The 20,034-nt window shown below is 44.6% G+C and overlaps 1 protein-coding gene across 1 annotated transcript in view; it reads left to right on the top strand.

Annotated features, from left to right (window-relative positions):
• LRP5 (LDL receptor related protein 5) overlaps positions 1-20,034 on the top strand; it is a 382,460-nt gene that overhangs the window by 247,442 nt on the left and 114,984 nt on the right. The window contains exon 8 of the mRNA XM_085644789.1: positions 7,850-8,066. Coding sequence (XP_085500915.1) covers positions 7,850-8,066 — 217 coding nt within the window. The remainder of the gene's footprint in view (positions 1-7,849; positions 8,067-20,034) is intronic.

The following is a 20,034-nucleotide window of genomic DNA, read 5'->3' as shown; positions in this document are numbered from 1 at the left end:
GTTCCAACAAGACCCCAAGAGGTTTTTAAGAAGTTTGCAATAAAGCCATGAGAACAATATTGTATTCCCTGAAAGCTTTTAAAAGCAGCCACGTGCTACAGAATGTCTGATTGGACAATTTATTTGTAAATGTTGTTTTGGACTTCCAAACATGGTCTAGGCTTGGGTGGTAAACCTTTCTGAACTCTACTGACCAACTGCACCATTAAGCAAGCCTTGGACATCCTGCTAGCCCAACATGGGTGTGTGTGTGTGTGTGTGTGTGTGTGTGTGTGTGTGTGTGTGTGTGTGTGTGTGTCTGTCTGTCTCCCCAAGCTCCAAAGTACAAGGAGCACTCGAACGGCAACATGCTCATGAGGAGCCTTTATGGTATACAATCCGCCTGCACAACAATGACTTTAAGCAGTTCAATTTGCCATGGATGCCTGACATGTTTCGAAGTGTCCCAACTTCTCTTCAGAGGCTTTGGCAATTGAAGGCGGTGTGCAGGTGGGTATGTAAAAATCCATTGCTGCCCCACGAAGTCGGCCTGCTCGATAACAGACCGTGTGGCCCCCTTAAGAGAAGTTGGGTACTTTGGAGCTTGGATAAATACGCGGGATACCCTGCCGCAAAGGAGCACCACCCCAGGATGTGGGGTCCACACGGTCTGATATCGAGCAGACCGACTTCGTGGGGCAGCAGCGGATTTAGCATATCCACCGGTACACAGAGGCCCATCTGTGGGCTATGACTGTTACAGCAGCAACATTGCGCGCTCTATATGCAGACAAAGGACACTACAAGGCCCATAATGCTCTGTTAGCCGCGGCAGAGCGTCCCATCCAGGGCATGCATTGGAGCGTTCAAATGTTGAGGGCGGTGTCCTATGCGCCTTCAATTGCTAAAGCCTCTGAAGAGGAGTTGGGACACTTCGAAACGCGTCAGGCATCCATGGCAAATTGACCTGCTTAAAGTCATCGTTGTGCCGGCGGATTGTATACCATTAAGGCTCTTCGTGAGCTTGTTGCCGTTCGAGTGCTCCTTGTACGTTGGGTACTTGGAGCTTGGATATATATATATATGCAGAGCGTGCATATCGCGCTTGTTGCTACTTCATATTCAAGGCGTTGAGACCCAATTGTATTACAAGTCAAATGTATGGGCGTACAAACACATATGCATTGTTTTTAACTTTAAACACGAGCTACATACTGAAAGGCGTTTTTAAAGCCTGTCACCGCCGTCCTTGTGTGAGCTTGGGGAGTTACAAGCTCACGATTTCTAGCACGCACAAAAAAATGAACTCTAGCTGAGTGCGAGAAGCAAAGGAAAACCAGAACAAAATGCGTATTTACAGGTAGTAGTCTCCAGTGTAAGCCTCTGGTTGCGATTTAAGGTCAGTGCGTTTAATAGCAATCATATGAACCTCCTTTCGTTTGTCACAGTCCATATGAAGAAAAGCAGCAGAAATCTATTTAGTTATACTTGATGTTAATAATATTGTTGATTAGGATTATAACTTTGGTAAGAGGAGTGTCTGCATTTATTTCGTCCTACGTTCACTTTTTTATTTATTTTTTATTTGATGGATTTGTGCCATGTGCACTTCACTCATTTGTGACGCCTGTATTTTCTTGGTTTGTTCCTAGACTTCGCACATCAATATTATTTTAGCAGTTGCTAGCGTGTCACAAACTCACCAAACTGCTTAAATATGGTGCCATAGACCCTAATGCTCGCAGGAAAAATGCCCCCCCCCCCCCCCCACTCACCCCCCCAATGAAACCCCCCAACGGTTTGGTTGATAAAAAAATAACAAGCATTTGTAATGCAATTGGTCTCGCCTGTGGGACCTTGTATGCATTTAGCTATGCAGTACATTAGGCTAGGCGCTGAAACATCTACTGTCCTTTAACCTGGAGGGAAAGTAAGCACCAATCTGCGTGACACGCGAGGTATGGGAACACATGGAGAGAAATATTGCCTTTCAGCAGGAAATTGTATAGTCCAAAGCTCTGTTTTTAATATGAAATCAAGGCCTTCAGTGGTCGTATCATTGAAAATACAAGAGTTGAACAAAATATTATTGTCTACGGGTGCTCGTGGAAGACCATTTCTGTGGACTGGAATCTAGAGAATGCTAAAGTGATTCTGGTACTTCACTGACCTCTGCTGGTCGTTTTCTATCCAGAAAGTTAAATAGAGGCAGTTGCCAGAAAATTTTTAAAAAATAAAGTCCCTCAGCAGAAAGCAATTCTGATAATTTACTGACCTCTGCTGGTCGTTTTCTGTCACAACAGTTAACTAGAGGCAGTTGAACAGAAAAAAAAAGTCCCTAAGCGGAAGCAGATATGTCCTAGGGTGATCTCCAGAGCCCGCAAAGTACATATACATATAAGTATTTAATAAGTATATACTAAAGTATATACAAGAGGTCTCTAATGCTCGACCTAAAAAGCTACGATTGGGGTGTATTAGGTCACTGCTGATGGCTACGTCTCTGCGAGGCATGGATGTACGTTTCACGTGACGCTTGCTTTAGAATGGCTGAAAAATAAAAAGCCTGCTCCTTTTTTCAGAAACGCATGACAGAAAGCGGCGCATTCTCAGTTTACGTCGCGAGCACTACTGTTTAACACTCCATGCAGAGGACCTTCTTTCTAAAATACCCAGGCATACTCTCTCATATGCAACACACATGACGTAGTACATACTATGTAACCTATCGGTCTTTTAATACGTTTCTAAGCTTCGTGACTGTTTCTAGATACCCGTTTCCATTTTCTTTGGATGTCCTCTACCTCTTGTAGATAGTATCGTACTTTACACAACTTACATTTTCCACTCACCCCAGCACACTCTTAATTTGAACCCAGAAAGTTGACGTAGTGCTAGACCTACACCAAACGACGAATGCAAGTTCTCATCACAAGGTAATAAGACGTCCAAGACAATTGGTTGCCAATTATAAAACACCCTTCATATTTGGCATGTGTGTTGCATTAATGTGAACTGATCAAAACTTAACTTGTGTAAGAGTTTTTATTGATGTCCCCAAAGCTAAAGTGAAAAAAATAAAAGGCTTAAAGGCCATGTAGAGAAAATCCTCATTACGCCACAGAGCAGGCCAGGGCTCGGTTACGTGTGACTGCAGTATGTACCTGAGTAAGTATATGAATACCCCTGGACCATGTCATGAGTACAATAAAACTGTTTAGACGGATTCTCACACCCTCAGTCTTACAGAGGCAGCGTTGTCAGCACTGTCCAGGGCGGTACACTTGATAATGGTAATGCTTCTTTGGTTGGAATATCAACGGTACACATTACCAAAAATACTGCATGCAAACTCCACCCAAAGAAGCTTGAATTGCCTGCCAGTGCGGGGGAGAGTTGTGTTAAAAAGGGACACACAAGACCTCATTTGTTAGGATACCAAACGACGACCCTATGAGTTTTCTTAAATATTAAGTTCTTACCATTGTTGCATTCATGGAGGAAGCATTCCCTTGAAGTGTTTAGAGTAAACATATCACATGTAGACGGTCACAATCTTTCGTTCATGCACATACCATATGTAATGACCACCCGGTCTCTTTTTAAGTTCATGAAGAAAGTGAAAAGTTTGCTGTAGAGAGAGAGCGAGAGAGAGTGGGCGAGAGTGTCTTAATACTTCTAACCACAGATTCCTCTCCCTTACATTATTCCTCAGGTGCTAGACCGAATCTGGGAACTTTTCATAGCAGTACTAATTAACGTCCCTAGGTGGCAGAGTGCAGCTCCACTCAGGCTTCGTTCCATCCACAGAAGAGACTGAGCAGAGCTGCTTTTACGCGGCATCCCTCTGTGCAGATGTCGGTTCCCTTTCTTTCCGAACCTTGAACGCAGATCTGGAGCTACTCCCACTTTCTTCGCTCCTTTAACGGCTCCCAAAATAAAATCCAGTAAGCAAGGGAGCAATGGTCCCTTCTAAAACAATGGGCTTCAAACTATGACTGCAGAAAACAGATGTCAGTCACGGCTTTGGACCCAGAGGATCAGATTTGTGGTGGATCATTCCTCTGTGCCTTCTGAACCCCTCACGGGTTTAGCACTGACGCTGGTGCAGACTTCCAACCCAGCTCGGACATCTGCTTTGGTCCCTTCTTCAAAAACACCAGTGCTGGCGCTGCCGGAGGAAAATACAATACTGACTCCGATGTCTGACTCTGAACCTGCGGCTGCTTCACCCTACCGAGGTCAGGCTACAAAATCCCTATAGCACACTCGGTCTCCATACAACTAGAGTCTGAGCTTCCACTACTGCAGAGGTGCCCTCACTGTCTTTTTAGCTCAGACTATGACCAGCTCTCCATGCCACTGGAGTCAAGCTACCCTGGCTGATGAGGGCTGAAAGCCCGAAACTGGTCCTAGGATGCTTGTTTCCAGTCCAGGGAGGACCAGGCCTGGCAGTTCGGGCTGGACTGTACCCATTGGGTGCAGGGTCAAGACTGATTTGCATATGGCTGGGTCCAAACTTGAATGGCATGGTGAGCAAAACAGCGATGGATTTAGGCCCAAGTCTCTGTACTAGGGTGAATGTATGACATTGTTCTGCATTCTGTCCATCAATTGGTCTTTTTGCATTCCTTTTTTATGAGCCATCTTTGACACAGTGCAGTTCATGGCTTTCTCTCCTTTGCTACAAGATCCAGGACATTCAGTCTCTTATCCAGATGTTTCAGCCTCTGTCCTGAATCTCCGTTCGCGCAATTCCGAGGCTTCTTGACCTGTTAGCATCCTGCTTGCCGACTACTTTAGGTGACATTTGCGGTGTCTGCAGTGGGATCTCAAGTCACTGCACTAAGGCAATCTGTCAGCTGCCATCCAGGTTTTAGAGGTGACTGCACGCGATCTGCAGTAGTGGCTGCTCGATTGTAATTGGTCCAGCGACAGACTCTTCTTTACTCAAAGCTGATAGTGGTGACAAATGTGTTACTGTTGGATTGGAGAGGTTGATTTCAGAGGACTTTAGTATTTGCGGAAACGCAGCTCTGTATCGATCTGTTGGAGTTGTGGGCCATTTGTTTGGGCTTAACGTCTTCCTTTTGTCCTTCAAGGGGAGGCTGGAAGCTATCTCACAGACAACACCACTGCCGTGTAATGCAATATACAGCCCGGGTCCTAGGTTGTGGCAAGAGGCTCTTTGCCTCTAGGGTTGGCTGTAGGATCTGGGCATATCCCTGCTAAATAACCACCTGATAAGAACCTTGAAAACCTAAACAATCTTCCCCGGAGGCACTATGCGGATCACAAATGATGTCTGCATCCCGAGATGGTGCGGGGCATCTTCCGACAGTGGGGAGAAACCTGGCTGGATCTTTTCATCACTGTTGCGAATAGACTGTGTCAAAGCTTGTGTGATGGAGTTGATGCAAAAACTCTTGTTAGGAGATGCATTGTCCTGGAGCACAGGATGCTTGTATGTCTTCCCACCTCTCCTCCACTGAGTTCTGAAGAGGTTAGGCGTGACCAGTCCTAACTCATCCGATTGGGCAAAGAGTGCATGGTACCCAGAACCTCAGGGCAGGAGTGTCTTTCCTGCAATCAGGCTACCACTCTCGTAGGAGTTTCTGTTGCAGCAGCAAGATAGGGTTATGCACGCAAACCTGCGCAAAATATATCTCCATGTAGGAGAGAGAGCGGTAGCAGTTGACTGCATTTGATCTACGACTTGAGGTTGTGGATGTCATCCTTGTTTGCAGGAATCCGTCTACAAAGTAGTCCGTTTATACTGAGCTCTGGGACGAATTTGTGGCCTGTTGTGGAGACAGCAAGACAGACCCCTTACAAGCCAAACTGTTGGACGTTTTATTGTTTGTTCTGTTTTTCGCCCAGCAAAGCCTTGCAGGGGGCACTTTTAAAGGTCATTTGTAACTTCTTGGCTTTTTGCATTTGATCGACCAGCCGTCCTTGTTTAAATCATCTGTGAGGCAGTTAATGAAATGTAAACACATATGTTCCCTCTCAAACGCTTTGTGATGCCACTGTGGGAACTTAATTTGGTTTTGACGTTCCTCCTGTGCACTCCCTTTGCACAGCTGCTCGTTGCTTATTCTGAACTTAGACTGTCTTCCTCATTGCAGTTCATCGCATGAGCGAACTCCAACCTCTGTTGGTACATCTGCAATACACCACCTTTATTCCGGGCACAGTGGTACTGAGGCCTAATGACTCCTTTACATGTTGGTCAATTCATCACTCTCCCGGTGTTCTTTGTCCCACCTCGCCTCTCAAAATTGGAAGAAAGTCTTCATTGGTTGGATCCTAAAAGAGCTTTACACTTTTAAAAGTTTTGTACCAAGGACCATTGGTTGGATGATCAGATTTTTGTGGGGTTCTCTGGGAAGGGAAAGAAATTGCAAAAAGGACTCTGTCTCGGTGGATGGTCTTCTGCATGAAGATCTGCTGTGCACTGGCCAATTACCAGCTTCTGAAAAATAAGAGAGCCCATTGCACTGGGGCTAATGCTGCCACCAATATGTTGCCAAGCGGAGTGCCTGTCCTTGACATCTGTTGTGACGCTACGTGGGTGCCAGTACACAGGTTCACGAAGCATTACTGCTTCGACCACAAGGTCCAACAGTATCTGCAGATTCCTCTCTGCCTTTCTATCTCACCGTTCTGTGGAGTAGTCTCTTTTTACCATCTGAAACTCCCTCAAATTAGAGATCTGCACACTGATACTTCTGTTTCTGTTGCCCTCCACTTCTGAGGGCGCAGAAAGAGTCCAGCAAGAACCGGCTGCACTTGGATGGGGCTTATATGAAGTTTCGCTTGGTCACTTCTGGTGGTTGAACCAAGCATGTGATTAGGTACACAGTGCCACCTAAGAAGACCACTCCACAGAATGGGGAGGTGGGAGAGCAGGGATAAATCTGCGTTGAATAAAGTATCCACCAGAGAGAGAGAGTTGCAGAAGGTAAGTAACCTGTTCTTGTGGCTGTATATGCTGATGTTGTGCTTTCAGGAGGGATCTACAGTTGTCCTGGTGGACGTAGGTTTTCAATCCAATTTTGGCGTCTCAGCTTTTCCATTTTCTGAGATTGGTAAAATAAGTATCCATAAATCCAGTAGCAGGAAAACTTGTTATTCACAGCGCGTCAAAATTCCTAATTATCCTTTGTGGTAAATGGCACCTCACACAAGTTAACACAGGTTTGTAGAATTCAGACATTTTGAGTTGTAGTGGTGGGTATGTGAGAGAAAAAGGTGGATACTTTTCAAAAGGGTCAATCAATAATAAGTCTGTTTTACCCTCATAAAAACTTAACTCGCTCACAGTTATCCAAGCCTCCATCTCCAAGTCACATGCATGCTGGAATTGAATGTCTGCATAGTTTTGGAAGCCAATCCAGTCAGTGACTTATAGCAGCAGAATTCACTGGGGGCCTTGCTGTTATCTTGCACCTGATTACCATAAATGCTGATGCTACCTTGACTGAGTGCTCCCACACAGTCTCATCAAATATATGTACACCCTGAAAAAACGCCAGGTGATGAGATCTTAGGGCAGCCATCCAAACGCTAAATGGTGCCACTTGAGAGGCTCTGATCTATAGGAAAGACCAGTTTGCTTCTGCCACTGTATTCCTTCGGCCCCAACGTTAGTTCTATTGAGAAGTTTGCGTTCTATTAAGAAAAATATTTGTTTTGTATTTATTTTGTATGTTGCTTTTTAATGAAGTAAGTTGACAGTTTCACCCCAAAAAGTGTCAAAGATTTCGGGGCATTGAACGCCTCTTAGAATGCATCTCTTACACTGAAGGCCACATTCCGTAAATTTCTTAGAGCCAAGTTTCAGTTGTTCTTGGTTCTTCTTTCCTAGGTTATAAATGTTGATGGAACAATGAGACACACCCTTCTCGAAGACAAGTTGCCCCATATATTTGGATTCACGCTGCTTGGAGATTACATCTACTGGACCGACTGGCAGAGAAGAAGCATTGAACGAGTTCACAAGGTGACGGCAAGCCGAGAAATCATCATTGACCAGTTGCCGGACTTAATGGGTCTTAAGGCAGCCAGTGTCACCACAACAGTGGGTGAGTACATTCGATTTCTGTCTTTCTAGGGTACTCACACTTTTTTGAGTTTAGACAGTGTGAAAAATTAGACTCTTAAAATGTATTTTTCTAGTGAGCTGATCCTCCCCTTAGCATAGTGCTACTACCAGAATAGTAGGAAACTTCAAAGTCATAACAATGCAATAAAGTCCTGTCCTTTGTTATATTTAAAATAAGGGTTGGGATCGAAAACAACCTTAGCAACACATTTTATACCAGCCTACATTTCAGTGAGAAAGCGAAACAAGCTCAACTATCCCCAGGAGAGTTTGGTGTTGACCGACACTGTTCTCTGCCATAAAAGGTTTGGAAAAATTCAGGTGAAGCTGTGCATTTTAAATCACTTTTCAAATATATGGGCCTGAATGATATGTTTTGCATGCAGTTGTGATGGAAAACTAAAATCTTCTAGTTCTTAAGAGCCTGCCAAAATACCTAAGAATGTTATTTCTTCATGCCAGAAAACAGCAAGTACTTGTAATAAATAAGAAAATGCGCATGGATACCGAACACTTAATGCAAAGCAGGCAAATACGTTTGTAACTTGAAATAAGGTGCTTCTGTCTAATACCGCCTGCCATACTAGGAAAAAATCAGTCTAAAAACCATAACCCAGGAGGAAGAATATCAAAACAAAATTACCATTACCTCTGCGTCCCTTACCTTCGTCCCAGTCATAACGATGTGAGGTAATTCCTACCTTTGTAGACAGCAAAAAACAGGAATACTAACAGAAACCCTGCCCCCAGTGGTCACTATATAACCATAGCATTCCCTGTGTGCTTTTAGGTCGAGCCTAGCGTAGCGCGCATGCGTTGCTCTAGGTAAAACGACTTCTTGGAATCGCTCTGGACTTTTTGCACGCTCGTGCATGTGTTTTTTTTTTTGTTGTCTTTTTCTTATTGGTCTTTGCGTGTGTCTTTCTAAAAAAAGACAGCACGCGATTGGGCAAAGGTGGGTGCATGTCCCACCTTTGCCTGGAATTGTAGCCGCCCACGGCCTAAGGCTTGCGCTTACGCGCAGCCTGCCATCTGTTTTTTTTCTCTTGCAGCGTCGGACACGAGTGCACGCGCGCCACTACCAGGCTTGTCTTTTAAAGGGCAGGTCGGCTCCGCCATGTCTGTTTTGACAATCCTCTTGCTCATCGTCCGACTTTTGTCTTTACCTCTGGAATAATGAGAAACAGTGTAAACTATGCACACTTGAAAGAATGTTTCAACTACTTCGCGAACAATGAATGCTTCATTGCCACATTGTCCCAGTTGCAGTAAAAACAATGTGTCCATTTGCAGTGCATAACTCTAGTGTGTAAGAGTGCAAAGGTGTTTAGAAAACCCCCCAAAAAAACGAAAACAAGCACGTTGGTGGTGTTTCGAGCACCCGAAAGAAAAATTCACCTGAAGCAGAGTCTGAAACGGTGACAACTCGCGCAACGGCACATTCCGCTCCCCTCGGTTGGCAAAGTGTCTGGCTCGCCCGGCCCTCTCTTTCTGCATTCTCTTGAGGGATTCATTTTTTGTTCGGCGGTTGTGCTCATCACTTTCTGTCAGTCACTGTCCTGCTGTCACAAAGGGCTGCTTGGTGAGGACTGGAGCTTCAGCCCATGCTGTGCACACAAACACCCGGGCTTTATGCCCTGCTGCCCTTCAAGAGCAGTTGTACTATTATTCAGTTCTACATTTGCGGGATATCCAATTTCTGAGCGAATATTTTATAGCTCTTGAACAACTTTTCCTGCAGTTTTCTACTTAACACCAATGATAATCATCATATTTTCTTTTTTCTACATCGTAGTAAAAGCACAAGTAATTGGAGCACTGTGGTAGCGCGCATCCTGTAGTGACGTATTGAAAGCTGCAAAGCTTGGATAGTTTCGATTCAGCGTATGTCGCGTGTGATTCGGGTCAATCCAAGCTTAGCTTTTTGGCCAAAGCCCCGTTAAATTCTCGGATTTGTAGTTTCACTTTTGAGATTGTAAGTATGAGCACAGAAACACCAGCATGCACAGTGCTGTTGGAAAAAAGTTTACAAAGGACTTAAGGGGCTAATCTCATCATGACTGAGCACACGATAGAAAAACAGTGCTTAATTTGTAAAAAAAAAATGGTGAAAGTGCTGGGGCCCAAAACTTTGCTCAGCAGGCTTGGGCGGATGGTATCAACGCTCGGGGTGCCGAATACCAAGACATTGTAGTCTTGATTCCAATTCATACCTCCTTAACTCATCACCAGAAACTCCCTGCCTGTTCATCTCACACTGGCAGGTTCTTTTTTCTTTTTTTTAAATATTACTCAAGAGGTCTGTCTTTTCTTGATCTTTATTGTTCCATAGACCACAATCAATATGTCTTTGCCAGCCGGGCATCAGAAAATAACTGCCTGGGTAGCGCTACAAGGCTAATTTCTTATCAATTCTCGGTTTAGAAACATAAGCAAAATATTCTCCCCGTCCCCACAAAAAAAAGTACTTCTCTGGTATTACCCACGATTTCCTCTACAATCATATTGTCAACTACCATGACCTGATTTTTACATTGGAAATTGATAATAACCTGAAGGTCCTTCTGGTAAACCCAGCCTTAGATGGGTGAGCCCGATTAATCCTCTCAGGAATAATAAACAATACAAGGCCAAAGTCCAAACACATTTATCCTAGCACATCAATACTCAATGCTTGATAACTAATTGGATTAATATCCTTGGGTTCTGAGGATTACCTTCTCCAAGTCTCTATCCATAAGTGTTCGGTACTGTGGTGATCATTGAGCCAGATTCTACCATGAAATCCATCCACCTGTATACCATTATTAGAAGTTTTGGCCTGCACATCCATTGTTGTTCTTCTTCAGCTCCTATGTTCAATCATTGTTCTACATATTTGTCCTCTTCATCAATGAAGCATGATTACATTTGTTTGTGGAGCTACTCATCCTTTCAAAATATCTTCTCCTAGCGCATTTCTTACACTCTTTATTAAATGGAAAGCAGTTTCTTGACTTTGAATTATGAAAAGTATCAACACATCTACTACACATCCTGTTAGGATCATCACTCATACTATTTCCACCAAGCCTATTGTTGTAAGTCGTTGTACTGTTGAAAGTCTTCCTGTTGATTACTGCTGCATTTGTTTATGTGATAGCTACTTCTTGACCCCTTTCTATTTAGTTCACTTCCTTTTCTTCCATTCAGACACTGGACTCCTCCATATTGGCAATTCCAATGGCTTTCTTGAGGGGAAGATTTTTTTGCCATACAAATGTATGTCCTGCAGACCAAAGCAGATGCTAGCAGAGAGCGTTTAATCAGTTAGCCCTCTTGTCATGTCTACCTTATGGCATTTGCGCTGGCAGGGCATTTATTTTAGAATTTGTGATTTTTCACATTATGGCAGGTTGTCGGTGCTTGTGACATTTCTGAAAGCAGGACATTTATAAGTACAGTGTGTGGTGGCACCTGTGACACCTCTGAATGCAGTGCACTGGTAGTACATGTGAGATCTCAGAGTGAAGTACATTGGTAGTGAGTATTGCGTTAAAAAGCCTTGGTATGTGTCCATAAATGTTTCCTGAGCCAAGCATGTATTTTTGAATCAGACTTTGTGGCCCTGTGTGTAGTAATTATATAGCTTTTCAATCCCTGACGGCACAGCACCCAGGATAATATGCTGCATGGTTAAACACTTATAAGGTCCCAAAAGCGAGACCTATTGGCTATGCCAATGCTTGTTTATTTATGGAGAAACTAGGACAAGGAATGATGATCTTAGGGCCGGGCCCAAAGTTTTTTCTTCCATGGTGATCCTCACCTGGGCTAGGGGAAATCCTGGAGCATTGAGGGAGCGCGAGCAAGGAAAGTTTTAAGAATTGATTCCCAGCTCGAAGGAACCCTTTACTCGCCTTTTCCCCTGTGGAAGCTGGAGTTCATGGATTGTCCAGTAAAGGATGTATCCGCTTTCTGTAGATGCATTATTTTGTGCCAATCAGCCACTTTTCTCCTGCACGACCTGCATTCCGGTCTGCGCATGCGCAGCTTGTTTTCTTCATATGCACAGACTTTCACTGTCATAGAAGAGTGCATCTTCTTGCTGCCACCTTTTTTACTATTTAAGGTGATCTGGTTAGCAAATTGGTAATTTAGATGGTTTATGCTGCATTTGAAATTTATTTGTGCTTGCAAGGTGTGATTTTGCCTCTGATTGGAAAGTATGCCAGGAAGAGGAGTCGCATTTCTCCTACGTCACCTTCTTCTCCTCCTTCCTGATCTCCATCTCCTCCTCCCCCCCAAAAGAGTACGGAATGGTGTTGATGATTTTGATGAGGAGAAAATAAGAGATTGTGATGGACACTATTGCTGCCATAAAGAAAACTAATGATGCTAAGGACAGTTCCCCAGGGAGATCTTTACCTTGATGTGTCTGAATACGAATACCGTGGTGTTTTGTCTCCTCCTGTGGGTAGTATATTACCAAATTTCTTTTACACAAGGCAGAATATGGGCTTTTTTCCTAATGATTGGCCTAGTTCCTCACAAGCGACTGTAATAATACAATGTAAGGAAGTGCCTAATTTATGTTCACAGATTAATCAATTTATTATAGACGTTGTGATGAGTGAATGAAAGGATTCTGAGAAAATTAATGTGCCTAATATCATGATAAAACTGTATCCATAGTAAGATATAAAAGAAAAATTACCAAATACTGTCAAAGTTGACTCTGTAGGTGCAAGCCTTTTTGGAATGTCATCAATGGCAGAGGAAAATACCCTTTGAGGACACGGCAGAGAGAAAAGATGATTGTGCTATTAAAAAGATGCATGCTGGTGCCCAGTTATCTCTTCATGCAAGGATTTATGGAGCTTACACATCCCAGTCATTACTGTCTGACTTCAGAACATTGCTTACGGTCTTTTAGGGTGGCCAGGGAAGTTCAGATTTGATAGATAATGAGGAGAAGCCGATTCAGTTTTTGTCTGGCCTCTCTTTTGAGGCTTCTGTTGTGATCTTTGGTGCTTATTTAGAGGCTTGAAGGAATCTTTACCTCAAAGAATGGAACACTGATGCAGCTCAAAGATCCACAGCTCTTAAAATACATTTCGATGGGGCTTGTCTTCTTTGAACAAAGTTGCAACTTGAGTTGCACTAAATCTTCAAGGAAATAAAACCTTCCTTCTTGTTTAAAAAACCGCACAACAGGTCTGCAAATACTTCATGACAAAGGTCTTCCTTAACTGAACTATTAAGGTGCAAGCAGGCTGTAGAGAATCATTCTAGGGCCCAGGAAAAGTGTCTTTCATGGACATCTCAAAACAAGCAGAAGCCAGACCTCTGGGCGAAAGAGCACCGTCCTGATTATGCCAGGTCCCAGGAAGAAGATGGCCAAGAGATGGAGGGCAAATCCATCTCTTCGTGACCAAATGGGGCAAATATACTTTAGATGCACAAGTCCTGAACGTAGTAAGAAGAGGATATGCAATAGGGTGTTTCTAAATTACTTTGGACTGTGAGGTTATACCTACTCCTTACCCAGATGATCTAGCAAAGAGAGATGCTCTAGAATCAGGCATTCAAGTACTATTGAACACAAAAGTGATTGTTCCAGTGCCAGAGTTGGAGTGAGAAAAAAAGTGTACACTCTATTGCGTTCTTGGTACCCAAGTTAAATGGAGCTTATCAGACTGCGATCGATTTTAAAGATGGTGAACAATCTTTCATAATGAAAAGTCTTCAAAGGATCATTTCAATAGTACTGAAAAATCATTTCATGATTGCAGTAGATCTAATGGTTGTCTTCCTGCATATTCGGAAGGAAGGAGGAACCTCTAAGGTATCTAAGGTTCTGTGTGCAGGGGCACAAGTGGTAATTCAAAGTTGTGCCATTTGGTCTACACTCTGTTCCTAGGTTATTTGCGAAAATGGTGGCTCCCTTAACAGCACATTTCTGTCTACAAGTAATTCCAATCTTTCCTTATCCAGACTATTGGTTATTGCATGCTCCTTCGGAAAGGAGTCTGTGTCAATGTCTGGAGAACACTAGGTTAACTTTCCATAATGCCACTTATTTTAAAGAATCTTGTCTTCATTGGAGCAAGATTCAGGATTGATCTGGGCAGAGGGGTCATACCAGAGGAGAGAGCAGAGTATTTGAGAAATCTTCTGTCATCCCGATGATCCTGAGAAGGGTCCCAGCGTACCAATGGATGGATGATCAGTGGCCTATGTATGTCTGTGTCGTCACGGTCCAGCAGGCAAGACTGCATCTTCGAACTCTGTTGTGGCCCCTTCACAGGCTTTGGTCCTGTCTTTCTTAGTCTATGGACACATTGGTACATCAGCAATCAGATCATATCTTCTGTGGTGATTGATACCAGAGAATCAGAGCAAGGAGATTGTAATGCATCTGGATCCTCCAGTAATTTTGACGACAGATGTGAGTGGCTTGTGTCGGGGCAGCAAAATTGGGAACTATTTTATTCGAAACAAGGTGGCTTCCCGAGGATACTTTAAGATCATTGAACTGGAGAGAGTTAATGATAGTGTATCAAGCTCTACTCCATTTTGATCATCCGGTCCATCAGTCCATTGTATTGGTGAGATGAGACAATACAATGACGGTGGCATATGTGAATCACCAAGGCAGTACCCACTCAAAATTCTGAATAAGGTGGCTGTGTTGCTGGGAACTTGGGCAGTCTCTCCTCTAGCATTCAGCAATGCACATCAAACGTTTGGACAATGTGCAGGCTGACCAGCTAAGCAGGGTGTTTATCCAGAACAGTCCACCTCCGCTTCCTGATTCTCCTCTCACTTCCACTTTTTCTTAACTTTGGTGTGGGTTAGGAGAAAGCAGGGGCAGTGGGGAGGTTTTGAATTTGAAATGAATAGGAAAGACGCCTCAGCACTTCATTTGATGCAGATATTCAGTATTTAATATCGCATCAACCCTTGCTGTTTTTTTGTCCGAAATTTAAAGAACTGGAATGAAGAGAAGTGGCTGCTGTAGAATTGATTATTTAAACGTCATAATTTGTGCAAAGAGCAGAGGTCCATTTCAAACTAAAATCTCCAGCAGAGGCTCTCTGCCCTTATTCTCTTCTTGGCTGTTTCCTGTAACACATTGTGGAATTCAAATCTGTTCCCAGTTCTGCAGACTGCTGGGGTCATGTCCCATTGCCCAACTGGCCTACCAACCACTTTTTATGATGGTTACATCATACTTGTGTCCTGAACATTTCATGTTTTCTTATCCACTCCTCTTTATGATGTCTTTAACAACAATACAAAGCTGCGTGGAGAATCGGAGTACACTGGCAGGAACTACAGTAGAAAACTAAATACAAGTTCAAATGGTAAATTGCGAGCAATGTTCTAATTTATTTTCATAACCAGTCTCCTTTACATGTTTCCGCCTCAGCCACGGCTTTTCCTGGCTCTTATGAAGGTCAAAGCCTATCGGGTTCAGCTGATGCTGATAGCACTGGACTGGGATTGGAACGTCTAGATGCTCCCACCTGCTGAGTACCATTGTCTGAAATTCTCAAAATTGTCTTCCTTTATAGGATTACTTTTGCATTCTGTGTCAGTGAATTGCGATCGCTGTCAGGGCAACCACAAAATACCACCTTCTTTCGAGACAAGCTAGTACTTTGGGCTCAATCTTCCTTTCTATGGAAGGTGATGTTGCCTTTCCATGTGCGGCATGTAGTCTCATATTAGTTAGATATGTGGTACCTGACACACTTCTTAGAATAGTGACGTAAGTTGGTGGGTGTGGATGATAGAATTCTTAACGTAGAATGTTTAGTTCATGGTCACACACTGATGAATAAAGACGTGTAATACCAAGCTCCGTGTGTGATGTGATCTTTGAATGTACCCAGGCTGGTGTCGAGCATTTCAGCTGGCGACAAGATAGGGGATTATGTAAACCCTGCTACCTGAAGAACCAAGAGTGCTCTCCCGGAGAGTTTTGCTTATCCCAGCAAAATGCTCGTGCGTGCCACGCGTGCGTCGGTCGAAATGGAAATTGAGGATGGGCTTATGTGAAGTCAAAGCACTATTCCAGCCAATGCATGGCCTGTGAAGAAAGTAAAGGCCTTATGTAAAGTTTGTTTGTCGTGGAATAGAAAATTGCTGATAAAGTTGAGACAAAAGGTACTGCACCACAACGTGAAACAGAGCTGTCATTCATAAAGTACAACAAGCGCTAAATTCAGTGATAGCCGTGTGCAAGAAAGCACTAAAAGCAAAACATTGCTGATAAAAACGCTAAAGGCAGTAACCACCAGGTACGGAAAGTGCATCGAGCGGTGACCGCCAGGTGCAAGAGAGCGCTGTTAGTAGAAGCAGATAAATGCTGACAAACATTAGAAGTGGTGACAACCAAATAAAGAGAGTATATTCACGCTTACCAGAACTTGCGTGAAGAGTCATTGTACGACAGCCTTTTGCCCAGGGTTGGGAATACGGAGCCGGTGACCCCCAAAGCATACACTATAGACTGTGTCAGGGTGCCTTCCTCACAACTCGAAAGTCCTTCAGAAAGTGAACGGCTCCAGTTGCAAGGCTAAACAAAGCCACACAAGTTCAGGTCGGCCATAACAATCTTGAAGCCAGCTTGTCGCAAGGACTTACAGATGGCATGAATGGTGCATGTCCAGGTGAACAGCACATACTCTTGTCCGTAAGGGGCCATAACTGGTTATATTGCTGCTGTTTTCTTAAAACCACTGCCTCCCTTCAATATCTCCAAAAACCAAACTTTTGGCAACAGATAGGCTGCCTGGATCAAAACCATTGATGATTTCATTGATGCGCTGGAAGAAGTAAATGACAAAAAGATCATTAATTAGCTGAGGAATTTGGCGGGTGAAGGAGCGGTAGAAGTGATAAAGAAAATACCACAAGGTGATGAAGTGGCGTACAGTCACATTAAAGAGGCGTTAAACACCAAGTTCAATCTGATGCTGAATGTTGACTAGGAAAGGTACATTTTCAGTCAGGAACTGCAGAGAGCTACTGAAACAATGGATATGTTTGTAGAAAGACTTGATTCACACATAAAGCGTTGCAAATTCAATTAGTTCAATGATGAAGAGGCCATGTGTCTCAGGGTAATATATGGTTGCCTCTCTGATTCCTTTTGACAATGAATGCTGAAAGAGTCACTCATCTTGGAGCGAGTACTTATGGCTGCCAGAGCAGAAGAAACAGCTGACAGACAACCGGCTAACATGGCGGTGGATGTCTCCAAAAAAAGTTGTGTTTTCAATGTGGATTTTCCTTTCCACTTGAAGGTAAATGTCCTGTCATTGGACGGGTATGAAAAGACTGCGGGAAAGAGAACCATTTTTTAACTAGACCACAAAGCGAGGGAACGATCAAGTGCTTCACATCGAGAAAACAAAATGGATGCCAAAAAGTTACAGACTTGATGTGCAGCGCATGCACACAAGGCCAACATCTGTTGAGGCAAGTAGAACTGAACGACGTTGATTATCGTCAAATTCTTTGTCTAAAACTTTGTCCCCGACATCCAGGTCCGCACATTGCTTACATAATTACGCAGCTGAACTGAGCCAAGGCATTTTCCAGCATTGATTTGTACAGAGGATATCATCAGCTCGAACTGGAAGAGAACTGCAGGTACATTACAAACTTTTCGACTCATGTTGGTATATTTATATACAAAAGACTACGTTTTGGAGTGTCATCAGTTGCAGAAAGTTTTTAGAATGTCATTAGTCGAATAATACTGCCAGTCACAAATGCTTTCAATTACATTGATGACATACTCGTTTATGGGCCCACGCGAAAGGAACATGATAAAGCTCTTGCACAACTGTGTAATATGCTTGCCGATGCAGGTCTCACTTTAAATGAGGCTAAGTGTGAGTTTTGCAGCGTTAATCGTTTCTGAATTCACATGCTGTGCATTATTCGACCATCTAGTGGTTGGGTCCGGAATTGTTGTATTCCAGACCCAAGATTCCGTCGGTGTCATGTGTGCCGGAAATGACATTGCAGGACCTATATAGAAGCCGCTCGGGCGCGCTGACGTACGTTCTTTCTTTTTCCTCACCAGCCTAAGCGCAGATCTGGAGAGAGCGACCACTCTTTCCAATCTCTCCACTGTTGTCGAGATTTTTTCTGAGTCTCGGGCTTCTGGTGTCATCTAAATGTCCCAGGTTAGGACCGGATTCAAGCCATGCGGATCCTGTCATCGGAGATGATGTTTGTGATGGATCCACACCTCGTGTGCCTCTGGTGCTTGGAGTGCGACTGCAAATCTAAGTCATGCTCCGAGTGCTGGGCCATGAATCCGAAGGCTTTGCAGGAGCGGTCCCCAAAGCTGTTGGAGGCCCGGCGCTCGGCTCCGTGTCGTGCCCGCATTCCTTGTCCCATTTAAAATCCTCAGGGCTCTCGGGTAAGCACAAGAAGTCATCAAAGAAGCATAGGCGTTCTTCGACTTCACCCTGTCTGTCGGCTCATGCGATGCAGGAAACAGAGCGTCGTCGCTCTAAGCCTCCATCGTCATACCCTCTTTCCGAGATAACTCCTTGCCACCCCACTTTTCCGGGAGCCGGAGCATCTCTTGCCCAATTACGGAAGCTCTGTGAGACTCTGCACCTCATCTTTGAGCAGCCTAGCTCCACTGGTGCACCTTCAGGCCCCGTGGAATCGATTGGGGGCCCCAGGCCTTTGGCGGTGGCTTTGGCCCCTGTGGGCTCCCGTGGATCCATTCTCTGATCCGGACCGACGTCAGTTGATCCAACTCTACCTTCCCTGATGATGACCCCGTTGGTGACACTTCCGACGACGATCGTGCCCCTGGCCAGCGTCTACCCCATTCTCGTACCCAACATGGACCTAGAGCCAGACATATCTCTGTTCCGATGCCGGAAGGACTTTTGTCCCTGTGTTCATCCCTGGTGTTGATTTTGTGCCAGGAGGTGATGAAGAGGACTGGGAGTGGCAGCTGGACCCTTTAACTGATCAGCTTGAAGACCCCATGGACTGGCGGATGAACCTGGATGAGCCAATTGGGTTGAACACTTCCTCTGACACTGGCTTGCTTTCTCCCCCTACCATGGCTATGGAGGAGGGAGCTTCCTACGCAGTGGTGGTAAGGGCAGCCGAGGTCCTTGGCCTTGAGCTCACTGACAGAGGTGCTTTAGCCTGCAGCTTCTACCTCCGAACCCCCTTTGCCCTTTAATGAAGCTCTCACTGGTGCCCTTCTGAGCACTTGGTCCAAGCCCTTCTGGGCACTTGGTCCAAGCCCAGCACAGGGACCCCTGTGGACAGGACAATCGCCAACTGCCATCGCCCCGCTCCGGGCTACTCAACTTCCTTATGTAACATCCTTCCCCTGAGAGCCTGTTTAACCAAGTCTCATTTTCTAAAGGTGCATTCCCTTCTGCACCCCCCGATAGGGAATCAAAGAAGCTGGACCATCTTGGGAAGAGGGTGTTTTCTTCCTCCAGCTTGACATTGCAGTCGGTGAATGCTGATTGCCTCCTGGGCTGATCCTCCCATACCATGTGGAATACGGTTGCGCAGGTACTGCCTCAGTGCCCGAAGGATGCCCGGGCCATTCTCGCCCAGGCAGTTGCAGATGGGAGAGGTGCAGCGAAATGTACCATTTGTTGAGGACTGTACACCGCCGACTAACTGGGCAGAATGGTTCCATCGTCAGTAGCGTTTCGACACTACGCCTGGTTGAGGACTTCTGGTTTTTCAGGGGATGTCCAATCTACCCTGATGGATATGTCCTTTGATGGAACTCGCCTCTTCAGCAATAAGGTAGACTCTGTGCTTGAGCGCCTAAAGGGATCTCGAGCTATGACTGGATCCTGGGCACTCACTTCTACCACCCGTCCCCCTCAGTCTGCCTTTCATCCCTTTGTGACTACAGAAGGGGCGCCCAGCCACATCCTGTCCAGTCCTGC

Source organism: Triturus cristatus, chromosome 3_1 (assembly GCF_964204655.1).
Source record: "Triturus cristatus chromosome 3_1, aTriCri1.1, whole genome shotgun sequence".
Taxonomy (NCBI): Eukaryota; Metazoa; Chordata; class Amphibia; order Caudata; family Salamandridae; genus Triturus; species Triturus cristatus.
Note: the sequence above shows the minus strand (reverse complement) of the source record. Positions and strands in the feature narration are given on the sequence as shown.